We start from the raw sequence: 17,525 nt of genomic DNA, 5'->3' as shown, positions 1-17,525 counted from the left end.
CTCTCCAATCTCCGTGTTTCCTCCTAAACAAAACGGTGTGATTTCCTCTCTTACATGCAAAGAATAAGAACCCGGCTTAGTCATGTTAATTTTACTTGCCCTTCTTGCTCAACTGTATTCACAAATTTACCGTTACTTTTTCAAGTTAAAGGCCAACATGCATGCATTTTCTATTGATTTTCTTTAGTGGATGAACCGGGCCAAAACTGAGCCTGACCTTGAACCAGATTGCAGTAATATCGCTCGTTGGAAAAAGGTGAAAATAAAGGTTGTTGAAAGAGCCAATCCTCTGAAGTTTCAATTTGCATGTCTTTGACTCTTTGAATAGTCTATTGTTCGAAGCAATACATAATCATACTCGATTAAAGAAAATTAATATTGTTGTTTGAAATATAAGAAATTGAAAAGACTGATGAAATCATGAAAGTGATGTTGATCTTCTGAATTTTTTGTTATATATTAACTTTATGAAGAAAATAGTATTTTCATGTTTTTTAACGTTGATACTCACATCATTAGTAAATTTTGATATTTTCACATTTTTGAATTTTATTTTGTTGGTGTATAATATACACATTCACTCATAACTCATAAGAAAACCAATCCGTATACGTACGTGTTCAGTTTATAAAACATAAATTTTCTTATAAGTTTTTAGAATCCTCTCTAAGCTAGAAGCCTTTAATGAACCACGCACAAGTACACAACCCTACGATACCAACGACTTAGTAAAGAAGATATACTAATGAAACTGTTTGTTAGAAAAGATAAGAGTAGAACTAGTCAAAACCATATATTTTTAATGTAAGATATAATCTAACGTTGGATTTTCTTGAGAATTTGGGGACGCAGTCGCTGTTGTTGATGTTCTTCTTTGGTCAATAATTGTAACCTACACGTCGTCGTCAATTCGATTTGATAATCTTTTTATTTTTTTCCACAATGCCAAATTTGTCACTAGGAAAATGATTTAATACTATAAGAAAAAACCGGAACGATATAACTTGCTGAACTATCATTATTTAATCAAAAACGTCATAGCTAGCTTAATGTGGACTTGACTAAGTTCGTATATATTTCAGTATTTGAGCTTATAGTTTACGTTGATATAGTTAACTAAAATGTCTTGTTTCCTTATGAACCTATATAGAATAGAGTTTTAAACTTTCATCATTTTCTAAGCTTTAGAAACGTAATAAAATTAGAACACGTACGAAAGCATACGTAAAAACACCAAAACAATTCACAGTTATCTAGCTATTTTTACTACTAGCTATTAAGAAATTACATATGCTGATATTATTAAAAATCCACTACATGTTCAATCGATCCATGTTGTTTTGCTACTTCATATTTCAAAATTATATATAAGACCGGTTAATAAACAAATATTACAATAGTGAGGAATCTTTATTTTTTTTCCTAATGTCTAACAAAGTTAATGTTTATGGTAATTACCAATCACTAATGTGGTATTTAGAGCGGCGCGTCGTGTGTGTATCATATGATCGAAGAGCTCTGATACCATAACAAACTCAATCATGCATCTTCTGTAACAACCTCGAGAGTGTGAAAGAGAGTTACTAAATTGGGTTTCTCTTTTAAGTCAACTGTACGTACGAGATAAATGTTCTTTCGGTATAGCTTCAAGTGTGGAAGTAAAACTAAACATAAGCTTAGTTCTAAACTTCTAATTAACTCTATACTAACGATAATTTGGATCGTAATTTCTGATATTTTCATGATTTATTCTTATTGCAAAGACAGAAGAAAGAAAACAAAAAGGAAAGCCAACTTTGATTTGAGTAATTAAGAGAAGCACACAGTTAAGAATAACAAATGCAACAACCATATTTCAGACAAAGAGAGACATTACATATACAATGAGAAGAAATGTTTTGGATCACTGAGCATAGCAAGAGCCAGGTCCCGAGGGCGGTCTTCGCGCGTAAAAGTTATCGACTGGAGCCGCTGGAACCCCACGGTTATTCAGTAGACATCTGAAGTAGTGTAGACGTGGCAATGCGGTTAACGTTATGTTCCCCTTTGACACAGCCTCTCTGGTGCTCCACATCCGTTCTGCTTCACCAACGATAACGATTTGGGAGCAGAGGTGAGCAATTAAACAGAACAAAATCAAATCCAAACTGAGAGAGTATATAGAGTTACCTGCAGCTGCTGCAGCACGTGGCCATATAGTCTGAAGGACAACGGATGTATCAGCTGTTTCACCCCACATGCAAACTTCTCCTCCAATTACAAGCTTTTGATGAGAAGTCTTATTGATCCCATGTAGAGGCTCGGTGTTATAAACCTCGTCCCACGGAACATCTAGATGGTCAAGGTACCAATATCCTTGGTTACTGAAAATGCATCTGAATCCTTTTGCTACAGCTTTTTGACATATATCAGACACTAGCCTGCAACGAGATTTAGAAAACAGTTTTGACATATGTATATCATACAAAACTATGACAAGATCAGAATCAGACAAAGACTTCTGTTTTCTATGGATTCTTACCAATTGTGCACCACAGTCCGAGGATCAAGATATTTTCCAAAGGAACTGAAGGTTTCTTCCCTGGGATCATTCCACAGAATTCATGTCAATCTTTTGGATTTTGAAGCCAAACACAACATACATTTTTGAAGCTAGAACTAAAGCACCTTTACCATTTATCATATGTATAAGTTTGAATCAATCATTGCAGTAAGAATAGGTTTGAAGAACTTGACAGATAATAGAGTCTTTGTCAAAGATTGTACCAGTTGACAGGTGTCCAATTTTTCGATATGGCTATCTGTTGCGCTCGGAGTACAAAGTATTTATATGCATCCTTAGTCGTGAAGTTGCGACCCTGAAGCCTGCAGTTGAGAATGATGAACATATCAAACAAAAGGAGAAGGTGAAATGTGTAAAGAAGCAACAGTTTCTATATCAATGAGCTCACGTAAATAATTATTAGCTCGTATAAATAATGATGAACGAGACAAGAGTGGGAGAGTCAAGACTGTACCATTCTTTAACATGAGTTGTGTTTTTCCAGCAATCTGCCAGACAAGAAACCGAGAAGTGAAGCTCTTAAGAGAAGCAAAAACACATGACTAGATGACACCGAAGCAGAGATTTCAGGGTGTTAAACAACTAACCCGTATTAACTTCATCACCACCTAAGTGGAATAGCTCAAATGGGAATATCTTTCTCATATCTGTTACAAACCGAAACACAAGAGAAAATATGAGAATCTAAACAGGACATACAAATAAATGTGCATATTATATAATAATACACTAATTAAGATGCAAGACGTATGATGCTGGATGGATCAAGATTACCTAATAACTTTTTGCCGGATCTCAAGATTAATTTGTTCTTTACAAGATTAAAATACTAAGTGGATTAGAGAACTAGGAAAGGAGTAACGATTCAAATGTGGACTATACATAGAAAAAGTAAGTAACTACTTGGAGTAGACCTGCCAAAATGCCAGAAATCACATCGAATGTAAAATTTTTAGTAACGTCAAGGGGCTCTCGGCAAGACAGAGAGGGCCAAAGATCAGGGTATCCAGTCCCCCTACAGTGAAAGCAACGCATATGTTACAGATATGATTTATTTTTGGTAGAAATGTTACAGATATGATATTTGTGTCATTAAAGCAAAATGAAGCTATAAATTCCTGAAAAGAAACTACAGCTTAAACCCATACTACAAAACTTATTCTTCAACATTAGGATTGTAGTAATACAAAGTACAGTATAGCCACTCTTTTGTTAACTCTTGGAAAATGAAAATCCTATGCTACTTTATGATATTACAATCTCGGGTGGGACATAAAAGACCTGTGTGACTAAACAATAGTGTGACATTAAGAGAAAAGAATATGATAACAAAGTTTAACAATTTCCAGTTATAGTCCTTACCACGATTCCGCATGGCCAGGGACATCTACTTCAGGCATGACATTAATACCTGCAATAAATATCTCCACCATGAGAAGTATCTGGTCAAATTTGAAATAAGTAATCATAGAATCCGTTTAAAATCATTCTCAACTCAAAAAGAATAGGAGTTTCATGCCATAATGATCATGCTAGGCTCCAGAGTTAGTTAGCAAGTACCTCTCATTTTGGCAAATCTTCACATGTTGAGATCACAAACCAACCATGAAACACAAAACGGAAAAATAAAAACAAAAAATATGAGTAAGTAGAAAAGATAGTTAATATTACTCACACAAGCTACTTCTTTACCATACAAAACATCAAGCCGTTACCTGACAATTTCAGAAGCATCCTCAACAGTATAACGTTCCCATCTTGAATAAGCTCCTTTCCACAAATTAGGATATGTTGGAGTTTCAAGAGGGAATGATTGCTCGTCTACAATGTGCCAATGCAGGACATTCTACCTCACATAACCGTCCATGGGGAAGAAATTAGATAACTTATAAATATTACAAGTTCAACTTTGTGGATCCGGGAAAGGGAAGAAAACAACCATGATTTCTTACAAGTTTAGCGAAGGACATTGATTCAATTATTTGCTTAATAACATCAATTGGCAAATAATGTCTTGACGTATCTGCAACAGAATAAGTAGTAAGTAATAGCCAGCCTATGATTGCATTCTCTTTACATGTGTGATGGAATGAAAGCAAGGCAGAGAAAGAGATATGGACAAATTACCTATTAGCAGGCCACGGTATTGGAATCTAGGCTTGTCTTGAATATACCAGGGTGCTTTATATATTTGCACAGATTGGGTTAAATAATCAAAGGCACACAATTGGCTAAATGTCTGCAAAATTTCCAGAGAAGAACACAAAAGAGCATAAGAATCAACGACACTCAACAAGAACTAAACTTGGAAGTTTGAGCAAACAGTTCAAGGTTCACAAGTCAAGACATAGCAAGAGGAAGACATAGCTGTGCAAATGCAAACAAAACAAAGCTCACTAGACATATAAAGATATCAGTATAGACCAGTGTTACAATCCCAAGGATCAAGATGGAGAAACTCATCTCTAATATATCAATGCACAAGTTTAAAGCAAAATAAAATGAACAAAATTTCTCAAAACGCAAAAACATTCACTCTGAAGTATTAGTTTTAAACTAGGAAACACATCTCTGCAGAAATTATATACCACAAAACCATGTGTAAGTTAATGTAACCACAGAGTCAAAATTGAGAATTTATACTTACACACCTCCAATCCTCTAAGAGCACCATAGACTGTATTAGCCTGAAACCACAAGAAAAAAGTTAGTAAACCCATAAGATTATTACAGACAGACACATATCCTCATATAAAGATAGAAGATAGCAGCAGGCAACAAAACCTCGATCGTGACTGCTCCAACAATGGATTGCTCATCCTTCTTCGAAACCATCAATGTGTAACTCTCATCCACACCCAATTGAAGCTGAAATTGACCACACCAATTTAATTTATTTGTCAATCTCAAGATTCAAAATTTACCAATCAAAAGAGTCAAAGTTTTGGTTTTTTTTAATTATTATTATTTTTGGTTTTTTTTTTTTAATTATTATTGTTACCTCCTCGGAACCAGAGTGAACAACGATCTTCAAAGAAGTGATATCATACTCAACCATTCTCAGAAACCTAATCCTCGCCAACAGAGAAGCTCTACCAGAGGCGTGTTTAAAGATCATCCCCATATACCTCTCGAACGCAGCTCTAACAATCGGAGATCCACCGCCATGCCCAGCTACGATTAGAGCCACGGCGGGATCCACCGAGAGGGTCTCGTTTCCGAACGAAAACTCCGCCGGCAACGGCCATAGATAAGGAGGAGAATCAGCCGGTGACGGAGATGACAGAGACGAAGTGATAGATAAAGAAAAGAACATCAATAAGAGAAGAAGAAGAAGAAGAAGATTCGGTGACATTTTCGAACAGAGTGAGGATTTTGTTGTCTCCTCCTACATAAGAAGAAGAAGAAGAAGAAGAACTTTTTTTTTAGTCGAAAGATTCAATTTTTATCTATTATTACAAGAACAGCAGCCAGCCACTTTGAGCTAGCTAGGATCATGTTTTTTTTTTGTGTGTTCGGTGGAAACACATTTCTCAACTCTTTTGCTTACGACAGCCAGCGAATGTCGTTTCTTAAAAAACTAAATTAAAGTACAATTTACTTATTTGAATTTGTATGGGGAGCCTTTAAAGTTAACCATCGTATATTCGTATTCGTACGTTACCTACAGCATTACTTTAGATTCAACTTTACAATTTTGTCTGTACTGTACGGTTTTAGTTAGCTAACCCTTTAAAACTGAGTTTAGGAGAACAACGTTGAAACACGTCAATATGTTTTTCCATCGATAAAGTAATTTCCTTTGGACACAATACAAAGGATCAATCTAAAAAGTAAAAGAGGATTGATGAAATTTTATTGTCGAACACCCCTCCCCTGAGATTATTAGCTCTTTAATCATTTTATAAACCTACATACTGTAATATTTTAATAATATTTCAAAGTCACAGTTACATACTCCCTGCGTTTCACAAAGAGTGTCATTTTGGAGAAAATTTTTTGTTTCACAAAGAATGTCATTTTACAATTCCAACGAGTGTTTTAATGCAAAATTCTCTTTTTTACCCCTAAACCCAAAGCTATTTTTATTAAATTTAGATCATTAATCACTTATTAAATAAGGGCAAATATGTATAATTCAAACTTTTCTTAATTTGTGTGAAATGTGTCAGAATGACACTCTTTGTGAAACAGAGGGAGTATTTAAATTTTTCTTCCACGCCCTCTGGAATATTCCCAAATAGCATTATTAAATTGACATAACTATGTTATACGTAAAATAATAAAATTAATTATAATTTTTTGGAAATTGCGTTAGTTCTCAAGTCGCCGATCCTCACGAGCTTCTCTTTGTCTCTAAAGGAACAACAACATGTGCAGAAATTATAGGTGGTTCGAGAAGCTTCAAACAGTTAAAGATAATATAAAATGCAAAATACATCACATAAGATAAATAATTCGGGTACCCACGGGTTTACCCACAAAACTAAAAACCCGTTCGGGTTTACCCACTAAAACCTAAAACCCATTTGGATTTCAAATTTGGCTTTTTTCTGGGCAGGCTTTTTTCGGGTTTGGGCTGGGTTGGGTTTTTTAACCCACGACAACATCCCTATTCAAACTCCCTGATGAGTTCTACCATATATCTGATCCATTTGGACAGCTCCATGTATAGCTTGCCAATCCCATCCATTGCTCTCTTAATTTGTCTATGCTCTTGAATAATAGTCATCGGATCTTTGTGAACTTCTCGCCGAGTCTCACGTTGAATCTCTCGAAAGCTTTTCTTTAAGCTTTCTCTCGCCTACGGTGAAAATGTCCATCCACAAATAATTGATTTGGCCGTAATCAATTTATCTCACAAAAATGAAGCTCAACATCAGGTAAACTATCAAGAATAGAAAGTAGAAGTTTTAGATGTCTCTGAAATTAATGGTTAAAGAGTGGGCAACAGAGTTCACGACCAATCATTTTGCACACCCAAGTGCTCTCGACATAATAATGCTTCTTAGAGGCCACCGTTTACATCAGCAGATGTATGTTCAAATCCTGGAAGTTCAAGATCAAAAACATGTCACAACCACAAAATTTGGTATATGAGGATTGAGGTGTTATGTGTTCAAGAGAAAAATACATTAACATATGATAATTAATATCATGTGGAGGAATCAATGACAGATGAAGATATACACACCACACTGATGGTGAGGTTAATGATGTCATGTTTTATAATCACATGCTTATATGTCTTTCTTTTTGTTTTCATTGTTCCAATTTTTTTAACTGATCTATTGATTATGAACTTCGCGATCAATTGGAAGTGACATCTCAACTTCTCAAATTTTTATGAAAGTCATCTTAAATTTTGAAAAAAGCATTTCTAAACATAACTAAACTTTTATGAATAATTTCTTTTTGCATCCAGCCTGAACTTTTTTTACCTATATTAATGTTTCTTGTATATATTATTGGCAGCATTATAAAAAAACTTCTAAACCAACAAAATATTTTACAATATTATAAAGTGAAAGTCAAAATTTTAAATATTGTAAATACTATAAGATATACTCCTAAATATATTTCTTACCAAAAAGTATGTATAGTTCTTATTTTTAAATTAATACTAGATCCAGCGCGGAGAATTTTTTTTATTTTGTTATTTGTTAATATTATGTTTATGTTGTATCATTCATTTACATGTTATATAATATAGTACTATATGATAAATTTTGATTCATATTAAACAACTAATAGGTAGGCCTGGAAACTACTACCGATACCCGTATTGGACCCGTTTTTCGGTTTGTATCAGTCCCGAAAAAGGTACCCGCAGCTTTAGGATCGAGTGAAGGGTATAATAATTATATTATCCATTAATAATGATCGAGTATTGGATATTAATTTAATTTTTGAGCGTCTCGTTACCTGTCTCATTACCCGTTTTATTACCCGACTCATAAATACACGTTAATATTTTGTAGAATAATGTTACCAGCGTGAGGAAATATTTATGTAAATTTGGATTTGTTTGTTACAAAATAATAGTAGAAAATTTATTAATTCTATACATTTTATAAAATCATATATTTAATTTACTTAAGGTCATACTCTGATTTCGACCCGTAGTTGGTACTACTATTTTGGTTTGGTGCAATATCAAATTCGTTAATTATACATTCGGTAAAGCCAAAAAAATCCAACAAAACATGTATTGACCCATGATTTGGTATTACAAATTAATGTGATCGTGTTTAGAGATCTTAATATACCAAATTTACAAATTGAAGTTATTGGTATAACATGTTGTATATTAATTTTATAGGTGAAAATTACAATTAGGCTATGTATATTATCAATATTATACACTTAGTATTGTTTATATAGTGAATATTGTGTATAAACAATTAAGTTTTAGCCGATTAAATAGTTTGTTATTATTTTCTAAGATTTATGAAACAATAAATAGAGTTTTATTATTTTGTAAACAAATCTAAACTTTTTTTTTGTTAGTTATTAGAATAATTAAAATATAATAGCATTTTCGTAATATGTCATATCAGAACTGGTTAAATTTTTAACAACCTAGCTTAAATAAGTATATAGATATATTTTAAAAATATAAACAATGTTGTATCCTAATTTTAATATATATTTGTTATTATTAAATGATTTAGATATGTAAATATTTAATCTTAGTTTTATAAATAAATTTAAGTTTTATAATTTTCTAAATAGTTTGTTATTGTTTCCTAAGATTTCTGAAACAATAAATAGAATCTGTTTAATTATTTTATTACATAATTTCGAAATAATTTTATTATTATTTTATTAAATAATTTCGAAATTATTTTATTAATGATTTCTTGTAATCTAATAAATTAATAATTACTATTTTTTTGGATAATCATTTTCAGGTTACAACAAATTAATATTAAGATTCTGTTATTATATTTTGTATTAAAATACAGTGGCATTTTGTGTAATGTTTTACATGGAGTAGGGTTATTTGTTTAAAGGGTTGCTTAAATAAGTATATAGATATTTATAAGCCCTAAGAAAATAATAAAAATTTATACATAAATTTACGTCTTTAAAATAGTAACATTGACTTGACTGGAAAATAAAATACGAACATAACTAAATACATGCATTCAACATTATATGAATTGCTCGATCGATCCCTAATGTTTCTCTCACTCTAAAGTCTCAAATATATGAACATTTTGTTACATCTATAAATATGAAATTTATAACTTGTGGCGGAGGTAGAGAAGTATTAGGGGTGTATGACACCCATGAAATTATAAATTTTGGCTTAGCTTTTAATAAAATAACTTAGGATTTAATCCGTAGTATACCGTGGGACAATATTTTTAATTTTAAAAATTTGAAATTTTACAGGTATTTGATATAAGTATTCAAAGTCTAGGATTTTTATAGTGTTTTCAAGGTTTTAACCCGTGTGCTATATGTATAGTCTAGTAATACATTTATCTCTTGGTACACATCTAAAAATATTTTTTTTTTTTAAATTCCAATTAACTCCCTATATGGGATTGATGCCAATCCGTCTCACCAAAATCAAAATAAGTTTTTGCGTAAAAAAAATAATCAGAATAAGTGTTTTTTTATCAAGTTTAATTATGTTAATTGTTTTATCAAATTAGCATATTTTATAGTTTATAATTTTTCCATGTCAATATATATAGTTTATGATAATTAATAGAATTTTAATTTTTTTGGTAGTTCCTCAAAAAATAAAAAATAAACCAAATTATATAGGGGGTTTTCAACATATTTAATGTGACATTTTATAATTGGATTTTCGGTTTAGGAAATTTATTAATGTTAATATAATTATGGAGATTGTAAACTTTTGTTATAGAAAATCTGTTGTATATCATTTAAATTTGAGAGATTCTAGCATCCATAAAAATAGTTTTGGAGATTTAATGGGTTAAAACTTTGATGGGTAGAGTTGTTTTTGGAAAAATCGGAATGGATAGATGTTGTTAAGATTTATGGCAATAAATGTAACAAATGTTGGTCAATTTAAGAAAATTTAGTATTTGAGTTTCTCTGCAATTGTTATTTATGGAATTTTTTGAGGGGTTAATGTTGTAAAAAAAAAAATTAAATAAGTAAAACTTGAAGGGCATAAACCAAAATGTACTTCAAAAATGTTAATATAGATTAAATTGTTGTTTTCTTTGTTTGCAAAGAATTTAGAGATAGAATATCCTCAAAAAACAATAGAAGGTGTCATTAATATAGTATAGCTTCTGTTTCCATAAAATATTGATTGCAGTTTGTTACATTTTTAGTAGGAATGGAATGTAAAATATTTAGAAAACAAAATCTGATGTAATTGTTATTTTAGGAAATTTTCTAGGGGTTAAGATTGTAAATAATATTTTAAATAACTACAACTAAAAAGGCATAACACAAAATGTACTTCAAAAATGTTAATATAGAAGCATATTTTTATAGTTTATAATTTTTCCATGTCAATATATATAGTTTATGATAATTAATAGAAATTTTCTTTTTGGTAATTCCTCAAAAAATAAAAAAAATAAACCAAATTATATAGGGAGTTTTCAACATATTTAATGTGACATTTTATAATTGGATTTTTGGTTTAGGAAATTTATTAATATTAATATAATTATGGAGATTGTAAACTTTTGTTATAGAAAATCTGTTGTATATCATTTAAATTTGAAAGATTCTAGCATCCATATAAATAGTTTTGGAAATTTAATGGGTTAAAACTTTAATGGGTAGAGTTGGTTTTGGAAAAATCGGAATGTATAGATGTTGTTAAGATTTATGGTAATAAATGTAACAAATGTTGGTCAATTTAAGTTAGTATTTGAGTTTCTCTGCAATTGTTATTTATGGAATTGTTTTAGGGGTTAATGTTGTAAAAAAAATAATTAAATAAATAAAACTTAAAGAGCATAAACAAATATATAATTCAAAAATGTTAATATAGATTAATTACACATATCTAATCAACCTGTTGACACTCCTCTAAAATTTTGTTGACACCCATAAATAATTTTTCTGGTTCCATATATTGTCCACTCCTACATAATTTACGTAACCATGCTTTTCACTAATAAACCTAATTTTATATTGTTGTTAATGATCTTTTTGACTGTTCTTTTTTAACGTTGGCATTAGATTTATCAAAGGGAATTTTCCGAAGAATGCCACTTCTGCTTGAAAACTTCTTTGAAATGCCACTTTCGTTAATGCCTTGTCAAAAATGCCAGTTTAATAGGTTTAGTAGGATAGTAAATGACGAAAATAAACTCTTGTTAAAGGCTGAAAATAAGTGGCAGACGAATTCAAAATGTGAGTGAGTAATGACGATGGGACATGCATTAATTGCGGGGGAGGACAGTTATTTACAAAAAATTGAGTTAATATGAGTTAATGCTGCCATTGGTTTGCACTATCGAAAACATCATGTCTATCGGAAACGTTATGTCTACCACTGTTTACTTGTGCAAGTACAAGAACAAAACGATGTCTTAGTTCATATGGTAATAGAGAAATGACAATAAGGTAAACCAACAAACACTGCATCCGTATTACATCCATGAAAAACATAGACCAAAAAAAGAGGAATTCATGTCCCTCCACTAGGTTAGAGATAGACAAAAGGGTGGACAAAAAAAGCAGGAAAACAACACACAATCGACTTGGATAGACATACGCGGAGGACTAGACCAAAAAAAAAAGTTGTGTCTATCGCACTGGATGGACATATTCGACAGATGATAGTCGCCTACTAGTATCCAATATAAGATTACTATTGTCCCCGAAGACTTCATCTAGCCTACTAAACAGACAACAACAATGTTGTCCAAACAATTAGTGTTTTTGGTCACAAAATCCACAAATAATTAGTGTGTGGACTGGTCCATCGTAGAGTAGACATCTATCTTGTCTGTCTGATCTGGTCCGCCGGATTGTCAGTTAGGCCTCCTGCAACATTACTATTGTCCCCTAGGAACGGATTAGAAGTGTCCCCGAACACTTCACCCACCCTGCTCAACGGAGAACAACAATGTTATTCAAAAGAATAGTGGTTTGGTACAAATATGGACATATTATTCTTGTGTGGATGGGAATGGTCCATCGTCGAGTAGACATCTACCTTATGTGTCTGAGCTGGTCCACCATGGCCACGTCATTGTCAGTTAGGCCTCCAACAACATTACAACAGTATCGACATAAAGATGGGGGTTAGTTAAGCAATAGACACACGGGGGATGTGAAGTCTAGTCCACCCAAAAAGCTAGACAGAAGTTACGGGTGGACATACATTGGCTGCGGTAATTGGTCCTCCTGGGATATCTCCTGGTCAGCTGACCTGCATTCCTGATGGATGTCGTCCATCGCCCCCAGATAACCTGCACATTTGTTAGTTGTGAGTTACCCAAGACGGAGTGACAAAAAAAACAAAGGTGGAGAATAAAATGTTCTAATGGTTGTCTAGCAGAGACCAAATGGTGAATCATCGCAACAGGTCTAACAAAATTTGTTATATCCTCATTTTTTCAAATCTTGGTGGACAGTTATTTAGGATCTACTAAGTTGTCTATCAGGTCGGTTAGGTCAACTATTTATTTAAAAAACTGAAAAAATGAGGGGTTAGTTAAGCGATAGACACACGGGAGGACATTAAGTCTAGTCCATCGAAAAGATAGACAGAAGTATACGGGTGGACATACATTGGCTGCAGTAACTGGTCCTCCTAGCGTATCTCCTGTGACGATGGGACAAGACCGGCGCATTCGTGGTCAGAAGATCTGGATTCCTGATGGATTGCGTCCACCGCCCCAGCTAACCTGTACAATTGTTAATTGTGAGTTCCCAATAACGGATGGACAAAAAAACAAAGGCGGAGAAGAAAATGTTCTGATTGTTGTCTACGAGAGACCAACTGTTGAATCATCATAAAAGGTCTATCAAAATTTTGTCTATCCTCATTCTTTCAAATTTTTTGTGGACAGAAATTTGGATCTACTAAGTGGTCTATCAGATCGGTTACCACAACTATTTATTTGAATAACTGACGAAAAATTCTAACAGAAAACACGAATTACGCGGCTGTGATGCGAATTCGGAAAAAAAAAAATTTACCTGGGAGAGCCGCTGAACGCGCTTGGCTTCGCCTCACTTAAAATATATGCATCTGACTCTAGACTGAAATAAGAAAGACGAAAGGGTAAGGTTTTTGGATTTGTGGACAAATCGTAAGACAAAGCAAAAATTCTCTTACATACCAAGGGTCGCGTTCTATTGTAGGTTTCCCTGTCTCGCCTACTGCGGCGGGTGGAGGCGGAATCGGCGAGGGATTCGACTGTAGAAGTGACTTCATTAAGAAATTCATCATTATACCCTAAGAAGACGACCTGGGGCTTGTCCGGCGATAAAAAAGGAACGGAGACAAACGAGAAACATTAGGGAAGACGAGAGAGACGAAGAAAGAAGATTTCTGATGAGAGAAGACGAAATGGGTTGGGTTTCCCAATGCTATGTCGTAAATAATTTTTGTAATTTATAAAAATATAATTTTTAATTAAAATTCTTTTGTTTAATTATGGAGATAGGTTGATGGAGGGTATAGAAGTCTTCTTTGCATTGTGTGTGGCAGACGGGAAAAACAAATATTGAAAGTGGCATTCGAGAGAAAGTCTGACACTGTTCATGACATTTTGGACAAAATTCTCTTTATCAAATAGTCCAGCAGAAGCATCAACTTTGGACGGTGACGGAAAACATGTTGTAATCCGCAACAAAGTAAAAAACAAAGAAATTTTGAATGTGCATTGTATATCTAGCGAAGATGACTAAGGGATGGTACATATTCCATGGAATGGTACATGAGGTTTCAAATTTCATGTTAACTTTTGGAGAACTACAAAATTTCATTGTCATTTTACATGGCAGGGAGGCGGATTTCACTATTTTTATATATTTAGATTATCAAGAGATGATAGTATGATTGGAGAATATCCTGTTTGTGAAGAATGTATATGGGAGGTGGGAAGAGATGATAAAAACCCTATGTGTCGTATTCCTCTTTCTGAGAAAGACAATCCATATTCTTTCAAATGGGAGGATGGTCCTTCAGAAAAAAAATTATTGTGATCATTTTATATCTTATCAAATAAATGTAACCATCAAAATTGATTGAATAAATAATACCATTATAATGTTTGAATGTTTAGCAGTTTTCTTTATTTGAAGTTTATATATATATATATATCTACATGAGCAAATTATTATTTTTAATGGATAATCTTTTTCTTTTAAAGAAGCTTGCATCATTTCTGATGCTCTATTACCTATAATTTTATATGTTGTTCTAATTTATTGGAGTTGTATCACAACTACCATATAACAAATACACCATCTAAGAAACTTGATGAACCAATAAATGGAACTTAATTTGTTGTGAAAGGGACTGTCAAGGTTATGCTAGTCCATTTCCTAGACATAAGTCATCTAAGATCGTATTAAATCTGACACCTTTATGGCTTTATCTCATGTTTCTTCGTGCTTAATTCCAGCGGATTCAAATTCTTATATGTTTTAATTATTTGTATCAAAAAGCAATGATTGATACATTACCACCATAAGCTTCATTCGCAAAAGTTGATTTGGTCTTCTCATGAATCGAATCAAGTCAATGACTATGAGGGATCGAGCAATTCACCGTATCACAAAACACTCTTGTTTCAACCGTTGCGAGGTTTTTACAAATCGGATAAGATAAAAAGTTTACCAAACGGAAGACATGGAAGAGACAAAGAGAAATCTTACAGCAGAATTCATTAATAAATAAATAAAAAGCTTTTTAAACCTACAAAATATTGATATTGATAACTTTACAAAGTCAAGTCACTATCAAAAATATATTTTTACAGTCAAAAAGATTAAATTGTTTCCAAATATTTTAAATGCTATGTAATTCTATTTCCAAAGATATTTATATATATTCTTATTTTAAAGTTAATTAATTTATAACCCCAAAAAAAAACAATAAAAATTTATAAATATATTTACATCTTTGAATACCAACATAGACTTGACAGGAAAAAAAAAGAAAAAAAATAATACTATCATAGACTAAATACATGCTTTCAATGTTCCATTAATGTTTACATTTTGTTACAGCTATAAATAGGAAATTTTTAAGTTGTATTGTATCAAACCAATCCTACATAATTTACCTAATAAAATGGCTTTCACTGATAAACCTCATCTTATATTATTTTTTATGATGTCTTCTACTCTTATTCTTTTTGTTTCAGTTATAGATTTATCAAATGCTTCAGCGGAAACCCCATCTTCGGGCGGCGATGGCTTTTTACCTCTAGCCAAAAAGCATGTTCTAATCCGTAATAAAGTAAGAAACAAACAAATTTTGAATGTTCATTGCAAATCTAGTGAAGATGATTTTGGGATGGTCCATATTCCTTGGAATGGTACATGGGGTTTTAGATTTCATGTTAACTTTTGGAAAACTACGAAGTATCATTGTCATTTTACGTGGTATAAAGGAGGTTCTCACTATTTTTATATATTTAAAGCATCGAGAGATGATAAACCATTTGGAGATCCTCCAGTTTGCAAAGAATGTATTTGGGATGTGGGAAGAAGCGATGAAAACCCTATTTGTCGCATTCCTCATGAGATGGGATACCTCCCATACTGTTTCAAATGGGAGGATGGTCCTTAAGAAAAGAAAAAAGTTTATTGTTATCACTATATCTCTTATCAAATACATGTAATCATCAAAGCTGATTGAATAAAATAAAACCATTTTGTAGTTTTCGAGTGCTTGAATGTTTTGACTCTTTCTTAAATCTTTATTCAAAGTTTTCATACATCAATCCATGGGGGAAAAAAATCAGTTTATTTTAACATGGAATATATTAATTTTCTCTTAAATAACCATCCTTTTGAAAACTAATTAAGCTTATACTTATAAGTTATAGAATCAAATTTTGTCTGTACTTTCAATTTATTAGAGCTGGTTTATAGCTATCATATGATAGGATTCATGGGAAACAACCACATCTGAAGCCTATACAGTAACAACTATTTGTTGATGACTCTACCTGTCCTATAGAGCTTCAAGGAAGAGGAGAAATCTGATCCATCCCAATTTCTCCACCAATTGGCCTTACTCGATCCATCTAAGGTTGCAGCTCACGATGGTGAGATTGGTTCGCTTCCACTAGTTTTTTTCAATATCATTTGACCCTATATAGTACTCATTAGTCGTTATATAGTACTCGTTTGTTAGATTGTGTCCCATCCAAGCATCAAATGACTTTCTTAACCATATTTCGTAGAGACTGTGGACTATTTGATTTATGAACAAAGAATTAAAACATGAATATACTTAAAAAAGTTATTGCATTTTTTTCTATATATAGAATTCGCTGTAGAAAAAAAAAAACATGTTTGGTCGGATCATCTCAACCTCTATTGTTAAGAATCTATGTTTTGTTGTTGAATGAACTGAAGATCCTTCATATGCGTTTCAAAGCTTTTTTGGGCAATTGTTTCGCCATAACATTATCTTCTCCTCCTCCTTCCGCAACCCTTGTGGCTTTCTCTTTGATGATTCTCTCTATCTCAGACTTGTCAACCGAAGGGAAAACAGAGATTAGCATCACTTGAAGTAGCTTCTCATCTTCTTCTTCGATAAGTCATCTACGGAAGCAACAAGCATAAATACCTTCAAGAGTTTTTTCAAGTTTTAGTTCCATCCGTATAATCGGCGCATCAATGTCTTCAACTTTGCTCTTCTTTGCATAACCTAACAAAGTAACAACCTTTTTGTATGGAAAGTATCAAACTCACTAGTTTCGAACTAAGTTTGCTCTCAAGATTCAACTCTTAAAACAAAGAAACCAATTTGGGAAGT

The 17,525-nt window shown here is 32.5% G+C and overlaps 2 protein-coding genes and 1 pseudogene across 9 annotated transcripts; 2 read left to right on the top strand and 1 right to left on the bottom strand.

Annotated features, from left to right (window-relative positions):
• Positions 1 to 1,773: 1,773 nt before the first annotated feature.
• LOC104712156 (beta-hexosaminidase 1) lies at positions 1,774 to 6,180 on the bottom strand. 8 transcript variants are annotated; one of them, XM_087464574.1, is made up of 16 exons: positions 5,565 to 6,162; positions 5,348 to 5,431; positions 5,211 to 5,250; positions 4,691 to 4,802; positions 4,516 to 4,586; positions 4,279 to 4,409; positions 4,124 to 4,140; positions 3,926 to 3,974; positions 3,467 to 3,578; positions 3,338 to 3,374; positions 3,151 to 3,210; positions 3,018 to 3,051; positions 2,767 to 2,865; positions 2,522 to 2,581; positions 2,170 to 2,420; positions 1,774 to 2,079 (listed from the first exon to the last, which is right to left on the bottom strand). In XM_087464574.1, the coding sequence occupies exons 2-16, from the start codon at positions 5,380 to 5,382 to the stop codon at positions 1,904 to 1,906; spliced, it is 1,284 nt and encodes a 427-aa protein (XP_087320700.1). In that variant the 5' UTR covers positions 5,383 to 5,431; positions 5,565 to 6,162; the 3' UTR covers positions 1,774 to 1,903. The 8 variants fall into 8 exon arrangements, 6 of the variants coding, with proteins under 6 accessions (XP_087320700.1, XP_019084886.2, XP_087320701.1 ...); XM_019229341.2 differs by having other exon boundaries at positions 5,215 to 5,250; positions 5,565 to 6,145; XR_015565862.1 differs by lacking the exon at positions 3,338 to 3,374 and having other exon boundaries at positions 5,215 to 5,250; positions 5,565 to 6,145.
• Positions 6,181 to 11,674: 5,494 nt separating this feature from the next.
• Positions 11,675 to 14,734, top strand: LOC109126477 (S-protein homolog 5-like; annotated as a pseudogene).
• A 1,069-nt stretch (positions 14,735 to 15,803) lies between these two features.
• LOC104712154 (S-protein homolog 3-like) lies at positions 15,804 to 16,435 on the top strand. The gene has a single exon (XM_010428987.2). The coding sequence runs from the start codon at positions 15,828 to 15,830 to the stop codon at positions 16,326 to 16,328; it is 501 nt and encodes a 166-aa protein (XP_010427289.1). The 5' UTR covers positions 15,804 to 15,827; the 3' UTR covers positions 16,329 to 16,435.
• The last annotated feature ends 1,090 nt before the right edge of the window (positions 16,436 to 17,525 follow it).

This window comes from Camelina sativa, chromosome 9, assembly GCF_030686135.1.
Source record: "Camelina sativa cultivar CO46 ecotype springtype chromosome 9, ASM3068613v1".
NCBI classification, from domain to species: domain Eukaryota; kingdom Viridiplantae; phylum Streptophyta; class Magnoliopsida; order Brassicales; family Brassicaceae; genus Camelina; species Camelina sativa.
Note: the sequence above shows the minus strand (reverse complement) of the source record. Positions and strands in the feature narration are given on the sequence as shown.